The sequence below is a fragment of the Camelina sativa genome, chromosome 11 (genome assembly GCF_000633955.1).
Source record: "Camelina sativa cultivar DH55 chromosome 11, Cs, whole genome shotgun sequence".
Lineage (NCBI taxonomy): Eukaryota > Viridiplantae > Streptophyta > Magnoliopsida > Brassicales > Brassicaceae > Camelina > Camelina sativa.
In genome coordinates this window covers 19,674,484-19,683,487 of record NC_025695.1, presented here as the reverse complement: position 1 = coordinate 19,683,487, position 9,004 = coordinate 19,674,484, and the positions used below count along the sequence as shown (strand labels likewise).

General features: G+C 36.5%; 2 protein-coding genes and 1 pseudogene across 3 annotated transcripts; 1 reads left to right on the top strand and 2 right to left on the bottom strand.

The window, feature by feature from the left end:
* LOC109127313 overlaps nucleotides 1–1,513 on the top strand; it is a 3,690-nt pseudogene extending 2,177 nt beyond the window's left edge.
* Nucleotides 1,997–4,373, bottom strand: LOC104723873. Of its 2 annotated transcripts, none has more exons than XM_010442301.2 (4): nucleotides 3,952–4,373; nucleotides 3,620–3,857; nucleotides 3,036–3,188; nucleotides 1,997–2,947 (listed from the first exon to the last, which is right to left on the bottom strand). In XM_010442301.2, the coding sequence occupies exons 1-4, from the start codon at nucleotides 4,189–4,191 to the stop codon at nucleotides 2,283–2,285; spliced, it is 1,296 nt and encodes a 431-aa protein (XP_010440603.1). In that variant the 5' UTR covers nucleotides 4,192–4,373; the 3' UTR covers nucleotides 1,997–2,282. The 2 variants fall into 2 exon arrangements, with proteins under 2 accessions (XP_010440603.1, XP_010440607.1); XM_010442305.2 differs by having other exon boundaries at nucleotides 3,620–3,852; nucleotides 3,952–4,037.
* Nucleotides 4,246–6,320, bottom strand: LOC104728142. The gene is made up of 5 exons (XM_010447170.2): nucleotides 5,896–6,320; nucleotides 5,564–5,801; nucleotides 4,980–5,132; nucleotides 4,532–4,891; nucleotides 4,246–4,265 (listed from the first exon to the last, which is right to left on the bottom strand). The coding sequence occupies exons 1-5, from the start codon at nucleotides 6,133–6,135 to the stop codon at nucleotides 4,246–4,248; spliced, it is 1,011 nt and encodes a 336-aa protein (XP_010445472.1). The 5' UTR covers nucleotides 6,136–6,320.

The following is a 9,004-nucleotide window of genomic DNA, read 5'->3' as shown; positions in this document are numbered from 1 at the left end:
TATCAGGATATGTTTTTAGCAGGAACGGCAACAACTTTGTCATTTCTTGAATGGACAATGACAGAGCTTATGAGACATCCAAAGGCCATGAATAAACTTCAAGAAGAGGTTCGTTCAACTTCACCACAAGATTTATTTGTAACGGAGAAAGAAGCTGAGAAGATGAATTATTTGCAAGCTGTTATTAAGGAGGCTTTACGGTTGCGTCCACCCGCTCCACTGTTGGTTCCACGAGTATTTAGTGAAGATGTCAAGTTAAAGGGATATAATATTCCTGCAGGCACACAGGTGAAATTTTTAATAACATAATTCATACTCATATATTTATAATTTACAAGAACATATTAAATTATGAAATTTATAGTAAAGTTTGATAACCAGTTATACTATTAGAAACGAACTTTCTATTTCATCACATTTGGCTTAGCATGTGCAAGACAACTACATAAATTTTTTTTTCACGTGTGTATTTGTATATAGAATCAATTATTTGGTTATCTTTGGTCATTTTGTGTCAATAATTTTTATTTGGGATGAATAATAACAAAAAATATTACTGGGAAATGCAGGTTATAGTCAATGCTTGGGCAATCCANCACATGAGTAAAACTTTCAGTATTCAGAATATTTTCGAAGGTTTAGAGGTTATCTCTGTCACAAATCACAATATCAGCTAATTAACTTCTAACCAACACAATGGCCGAAGACGGAAGTAGTAACAAAGAAGCTGTCGGCGTCAATATAGAGAAAAACATCAAACGACGGTTCGAAGGGATGGAATAAAAACATGCTGCTACTAGTGAATTCTCCCAACGGAGATGGCAACCAACAAATTGGAATGCAAGAAACACAACTCCTATTGAAGTTTCCGCCTTTTTACTACGTAAAGAAGACGACTAGGCGTGCACCATCATGATCAACAAACCCCAACAAGCTATCACTAGTAGTAGAAAAAATAGTAGTCATACAACAACAACAACAAGAAGCTTCTTTGACTGACTGGAAACCTGATTTTGTTTTCCGCACCTTAGACTTTAAAATCACCTTCCAATTTTCGTTTGCTGTATCACTCTTTTCTACGCGCAAAACATTACTAGAAGACATACCTCAAATCCTGAGATGAAGTTATATGATGGCAAGACCAGTTTTCAGATAATCCAAGCAAGAGAAANGCAGAAAGGCATTTAGACTCGGATTTGGATTTTCAGGGACTAGATTTCAAATTCATTCCATTCGGATCGGGGAAAAGGATATGTCCTGGAATAGGATTCACATCGGCACTGATCGGGGTGACATTGGCCAACGTTGTGAAAAGGTTCAACTTCAGAATGCATGTCGAACCACAAAGGGTTCAACATGATCTAACTGAAGCAACCGGTCTCGTGATTTTCCGCAAATTCCCTCTTATGGCTATTCCATTTTCTGCTTGATTCCCAACCTCTCTATTTTAGACTGATTAATGAATAAAACGTTGCAACTTTGTATGGTTTGATTAGTGATGTCTTGTGTTGCATATATACATGTTTGATATTCTCAGCCTGTTCTAAAGGTACATTCTTCGGCTTTTGGGATGTAATCGAAATATGAAAGACTTGCAATGCACTCCATGATATAAGAAAAAACTGTCATGTATAAAACACTCAACAAATTGGAATGCAAGAAACACAACTCCTATTGAGGTTTCCGCCTTTTTACTGCGTGAAGAAGACGAGCACCATCATGATCAACAAACCCAACAAGCTATCACTTCTAGTAGTCATACAAACTACAAGCTTCTTTCATTGGAAACCTGGTTTTGCTTTCCGCACCCATTGAATAATCAAAGACAAAGCTTGAAGATTGGTCCTCTATGGCAGAAATAACATTGTTTCAAAAGGTTTGGTGGAGAAATTGAAACTCTAAGACGCTGAAAAATTACCGTAAAGGTTAGGGCGGCGAAGGATAAAGCCACAGAGGAGACATGTAGAGTCCCTGTCTCAATTGGAGAGTACTACAAGGATAAAGTTACATGCTATGTGGTCAACATGAAACAAGAGGAAGATCAACTTCTCTTTGGAGGACCAAGGCTTTATCGTGTTCGAGCAACACATGATGCACGAGACAACTCTTGTATTATTATATGACAACACAATTCTATTTCAATCGTAAGTGCACGACAACCTAAACCATATTGGAGCCACAAGTCACAAGTTTCATTGCGTTTTACAGCCTACTATTGTGATTTTCATTTGCTATATCTCTCTTTTCTACTCACAAAACATACCTTAAATCCTGAGATCAAGTTATATGATGGCAAGACCAGTTTTCAGATAATCCAAGCAAGAGAAAGGCAGACGCAAGATTTGGTCCACTTCTAGTGAAGTCTTCATTAGACTGCTCATGATTTTGCCATTATGTCTTCCCTCTAAGCCCATCCCTCTGCTCACCACCAAAGATACGTTACATAGCCATGGCACTTCACAAGCAAACACCATCCCGTTCTTCTCATTCTCCATTAAACCCTTTCTATAAGCTCTACCGACTTTTCTCACATACTTCCCCGTTGTTACACCTTCATTCGATCTGTCTATGTCAGAGATATCTGCATCAGAGTGAAGATTCACCACCATAGTTCCATGCTCATGGTGAAGTACTTTGCTCAGAGCTTTCATGAACACGGAACTGGAATCCCACAGACTATGAGGAAAGATGTCTGCTCCGTCATAAGCATCCATGAAGATCATGTCATAAGTATTACTTTGGTTCCTGAGAATGAACTCCTCAGCTTTTGATTCGTAGAGGAAGAGTCTCTCATGGATGCCTCGCCACATCACTTGGTCAATAATTTCAGGAGTTGGTATTGAACGTTTCCCGGTTGCTGTCATGACGGAGAATGCAGGGAACCCCATTGCTCGAACCGACTCTGAGATAACAAGTGGGTCGAGCTCAACTATGTCAACAACAGCACCTAGAAGACAGAGTAATAACACCATTCACAACAGTTAATATAGTAACTAGAGAAATGGAAGGTGTAGATAAGGATATTGTTTTTTTACCAAGAATGTGTTTAGCTAAAAACAACGGCAAACTGCCTCCACCGTGACCGATGCATAATATGCGCATTTGTTTCGTCCCAATAGCTACACTCCTCATATCAAATTTAGAAGCTGCAAGGGAAGTCAATCCAACTGAAACCATGCTCTTCAGATCTGTCACCCACAATAAGAAAAAAAGAGTCCGGCTTAACAATAACGCAAATGCCAGATAAAAAAAAAAAAACAGCAGTCACCATCAACCTAAACCCTTGTACTTGGAAACACAGGACTACGCATACTTACAAACAAGCGGTATACAAAATAAGTAATCCTTTAATCCTCATTCCTTAAAATGAGGTCCTCTCTTTCACCATTTGGGTATTCATTTGAACTGTGTGGATGAAAACAAAATAATGCAGCGACCAAAGACAGAGTCTGGACCCTTTTTTTAATTGGAAACAGAGAAACATTCCTACATCAAAGTCACTAGAACAAGGCATGTTCTGTCTATCCAAGTCCATGAATTCCTTACAGCTTAAACTATTAGATCTCTGAAAGCAACACAAAATAGCACAACAAAAGGGTTAACAAATCTGAAATCTCACATGGAACAGCAAGACAATGTGGTTGTTGCATATAGAAAACAGAACTCGGTTGCAATGCTCTACAAGCAGCCATAACTTTCACAGTGCTTTGTCGAGTATCATCGTTAAAGCGAAGCGAACGCCATTGATAGCCAAGTACCTTAAACATCCCATTCTTCTCCTCTTCACCATCTCTAGGCATTATCTCCATATACCTTTTCTCTAACCATCTCTCAGTTTCTCCCCATGAATCTCTACTCTACATAACATAAATCATTAGAAAAATTCCCCAAATCAATCAAGAAAACAAAAAGCTAACGTTTCAAGAATTTGATTGTAGAGTTTTTACTCACAGGGAGAGAAGAAGGGTGAGCGACGACTGAAACGACGCCGTTTCCTTTAACAGATACAGCTCGTGAAACCGTGTGGCCGCCGTCGTGAGGATCCCACCATTCCGGGGAGTGAAACCAGTCTCCTTCGTCCTTTATTACGCCATGTTGTCCTCCGGAGAAATGGCGTACACATGACTCGATGGTGGTGCTTAGCCTTTTTCCACGCCGCGTTGTCAACGAGATACGTTGAATTGAATTCATTTGTGAAGAGAGAACCCAGAACCGCGAGAGATCGTCGGTAAAGGGTTTGGGACTTTAGGAGGCGTTTCTGGTTACTGTAGCAAAACCCTTACAAATTTTGGTTAACCAGGTTTTTCTAAAACGGTCCAATTACAGTAGAGAGTGTCGCCGGCGAATAATACTTTTTTTTTCTACAACATTATTATTTTTTATTTTACTAGGAGTAGGCGTGACGGCGTGAGTTGTTAAGATTATTCTATTTAGCGAGTTAAAAAATAGAAATCGCTTTTTACGAGACACTAATATGTAAAAAAAAGTAGTTCTTTCTGTTTTAAAATATATAATATTTTTATTAAAATACATANGTGAAGATTCACCACCATAGTTCCATGCTCATGGTGAAGTACTTTGCTCAGAGCTTTCATGAACACGGAACTGGAATCCCACAGACTATGAGGGAAGATGTCTGCTCCATCATAAGCATCCATGAAGACCATGTCATAAGTATTACTTTGGTTCCTCAGAATGAACTCCTCAGCTTTTGACTCGTAGAGGAAGAGTCTCTCATGGATGCCTCGCCACATCACTTGGTCAATAATGTCAGGAGTTGGTATTGAACGTTTCCCGGTTGCTGTCATGACGGAGAATGCAGGGAACCCCATTGCTCGAACCGACTCTGAGATAACAAGTGGGTCGAGCTCAACTATGTCAACAACAGCACCTAGAAGACAGAGTAATAACACCATTCACAACAGTTAATATAGTAACTAGAGAAATGGAAGGTGTAGATAAGGATATTGTTTTTTTACCAAGAATGTGTTTAGCTAAAAACAACGGCAAACTGCCTCCACCGTGACCGATGCATAATATGCGCATTTGTTTCGTCCCAATAGCTACACTCCTCATATCAAATTTAGAAGCTGCAAGGGAAGTCAATCCAACTGAAACCATGCTCTTCAGATCTGTCACCCACAATAAGAAAAAAAGAGTCCGGCTTAACAATAACGCAAATGCCAGATAAAAAAAAAAAAACAGCAGTCACCATCAACCTAAACCCTTGTACTTGGAAACACAGGACTACGCATACTTACAAACAAGCGGTATACAAAATAAGTAATCCTTTAATCCTCATTCCTTAAAATGAGGTCCTCTCTTTCACCATTTGGGTATTCATTTGAACTGTGTGGATGAAAACAAAATAATGCAGCGACCAAAGACAGAGTCTGGACCCTTTTTTTAATTGGAAACAGAGAAACATTCCTACATCAAAGTCACTAGAACAAGGCATGTTCTGTCTATCCAAGTCCATGAATTCCTTACAGCTTAAACTATTAGATCTCTGAAAGCAACACAAAATAGCACAACAAAAGGGTTAACAAATCTGAAATCTCACATGGAACAGCAAGACAATGTGGTTGTTGCATATAGAAAACAGAACTCGGTTGCAATGCTCTACAAGCAGCCATAACTTTCACAGTGCTTTGTCGAGTATCATCGTTAAAGCGAAGCGAACGCCATTGATAGCCAAGTACCTTAAACATCCCATTCTTCTCCTCTTCACCATCTCTAGGCATTATCTCCATATACCTTTTCTCTAACCATCTCTCAGTTTCTCCCCATGAATCTCTACTCTACATAACATAAATCATTAGAAAAATTCCCCAAATCAATCAAGAAAACAAAAAGCTAACGTTTCAAGAATTTGATTGTAGAGTTTTTACTCACAGGGAGAGAAGAAGGGTGAGCGACGACTGAAACGACGCCGTTTCCTTTAACAGATACAGCTCGTGAAACCGTGTGGCCGCCGTCGTGAGGATCCCACCATTCCGGGGAGTGAAACCAGTCTCCTTCGTCCTTTATTACGCCATGTTGTCCTCCGGAGAAATGGCGTACACATGACTCGATGGTGGTGCTTAGCCTTTTTCCACGCCGCGTTGTCAACGAGATACGTTGAATTGAATTCATTTGTGAAGAGAGAACCCAGAACCGCGAGAGATCGTCGGTAAAGGGTTTGGGACTTTAGGAGGCGTTTCTGGTTACTGTAGCAAAACCCTTACAAATTTTGGTTAACCAGGTTTTTCTAAAACGGTCCAATTACAGTAGAGAGTGTCGCCGGCGAATAATACTTTTTTTTTCTACAACATTATTATTTTTTATTTTACTAGGAGTAGGCGTGACGGCGTGAGTTGTTAAGATTATTCTATTTAGCGAGTTAAAAAATAGAAATCGCTTTTTACGAGACACTAATATGTAAAAAAAAGTAGTTCTTTCTGTTTTAAAATATATAATATTTTTATTAAAATACATATATTAAAAAATAGTTATTTTTATAAAATTTAATCAATTATAAATAAAACTGTATAATAAAAAATATAAAATTAATCAAAAATTGTATTAAAAGTTAGAAACATTTCTCTAAACATCATATACTATATTACGAGGAAGCAGCACAGTCAACCAAATTATTACATAAACCAATACTCTCAACTCTCAACATTACGGAGCCAAATAATAGATACTAACTCGGTCTTACGTAACACCGGTGGAGAGACTCACCGGTAATTTCAAAACATCAAGTGATACGGTTGGCCTTGTTCCTCTTTCCTTCTTACGAGGAAGAGTCTTTTATCTCTCGAGAATTTGGTTTTATTTTGTAAAGATGAAAGTACTTGATTATTGGTTAATTAGAATGAATTTACCTAATGCACATTTGTCACAATTTCATCAAAATCGTTTGGGTGGTTTATAGGTCAGTTGGATTTTAATTGGTTTAGTACCAAACAATTTTGGATTGAGGAACCTCCAAATGTTTACAAAAAAAAAAGCATTATGGTGAAGAAAACACTTTGACTTTGGTAATCCTTACTTGAAATACTTTTTACATGGATGAATATTAATACAAATATATCATTATTTTAAATTATTTATTTGGAGCACAATTTGGCTAAATGTTTTACGGGATCAATTAAGGTTTTTTTTTTAAAATGGCAATATTATTGTTAATTGCTGAATATTTGACAAAAACAAAATAGAAATAATTGTACTTAGTAACTAAAAATATTTTCTATTTTTTTAACAAAAACATTGAATACTTTTTCATACAATAAATTAACGCCTCTGATTGAATTCTATTTCCCTACAAAAAAAAATCAATCATCCATTAATATAATATAATATAAGTTGTTGTTATATGCCATTCACCCCAAATCCTTAATTATACTAAGCAAAAGTCATTGTTGTTATTTGCAATTCTCCCAAAATCTTTAATTTATACTAAGCAAAATGTCATTGTTGTTCTTTGCCATTCTTCCCAAAATGATATGGAATCAAAAACCCAAAATATAAATTTTCTTTTCTTCTTCGTCGAATTTTTTTAGAAATCAAGAGAACCGATGAATCAAGATACTCACCAATCTCTCGATTTCTCCCACCAAAGAAAACAAAAAAATTTGGAATGACAAAAGACAATAATTTTTTGTACTTAGTTTAATTAAAAATATGGTGTTATAAGTAACACTGACTATCGATTATAACATATGTTCAACGCTAACAATTTTAAACTCGAAACACAAGATTTTTCCAAACACATATAATTAAATAAGGTATTTTTATTCCAACAGAAAAAAATTTTAATATTTAACATTCAAATAATAATAGATGTTTTGTTGTGGGGATTTTTTCCTATTTGTTTATCTAAATATATAGATTGTGATGCACAATAGTTACTGTTGTGTATATCTAAAGTCATATTGTTTTAGATCAAAGATATTAAACAATAATAGAAGCAAAAAAGTTGCCAAAGCTAGCAAAAGATAGAATATAAGCATAGGGAAATATTTTGACCCAAAAAAAGAGCATAGGAAAATAAATCTCAAAATTAACCATTATAATAACTGTCAATATTAACAGTAAAACGAAAATTATCAACAAATCACAAAATAATTAAGTTATGGGGTCAAATGACCTAATACCACTAGAATAAGACAGCGCTAGAGCATAAATTAATATTTTTATTGTATTTTTTAATATATATATAAATATAGCATATATTGTTATAAGTTTTAAATTTTTATATTTATTATATGTCATGAAAATATGTTTATATATATATATATATATTTTTTTATATATTTCTTAGTTGATAATTCGATAACCTTCTACAAGAGAACAAACACGAGATATAAAGAAGAGAAATAAAGGGCTTAGACAACATTATTTTAGTAGCCCATTAAGAACTAAACGAGGCCCAAATGGTCTCTTATCAATACTGTTCCCTTGAAGAACCACCTTTGTCCTCAAGGTGGATAGAAATAAAACTCCCCAAACCTGATCTTCGTCTTGATTGCTCCAGCTTTTTCAGTTATCGTTTTACCTTCAGTCAATGCTGCACCTGTCAAATAGACCCCCATAGATGTCACCGACCTGATAGCACCCATCTCCAAATACCTGCGGTAACCATGAATCTTTTCCAGCATGTTGGAAGCAAAAAGCCAATCTTTTCTTTCACCCTTCTCAAACCATACGTATAATGGCTTTGCAGTCTCTCCTTTATGCTTCTCCTCCCACACATGTGCAAGAATCTGATCACTTTCACCGATGCTTCCTTGAAACCTTTGAGCTTGATGACACTGTTTTGAAACTCTGTCTCCAATGCCTAGGTCTTCACTTTCATTGAGCCTTGGAGTCTCCTTAGGATATTTGGAGCTTAGCTTCCTCTTTTGACATTCACCACTCACCAACTGTTCATGTTTTGCGTCATTAACGCTTTTGCCTCTAATAACCATACTCACCCCTTTTAAAGCTATCTTGTCCTCAAGATAGTAAACAATCCTTC

What these genes read in the sequence shown, in the direction of transcription:
- LOC104723873 (XM_010442301.2), bottom strand. Translation starts at nt 4,191, where the DNA reads ATGAATTCAATTCAACGTATCTCGTTGACAACGCGGCGTGGAAAAAGG. An exon ending in CTCACCCTTCTTCTCTCCCT is followed by an intron (nt 3,858 to 3,951) that starts GTGAGTAAAAAC and finishes TATGTTATGTAG; the next exon opens with AGTAGAGATTCATGGGGAGA. An exon ending in TTTAGCTAAACACATTCTTG is followed by an intron (nt 2,948 to 3,035) that starts GTAAAAAAACAA and finishes TCTGTCTTCTAG; the next exon opens with GTGCTGTTGTTGACATAGTT.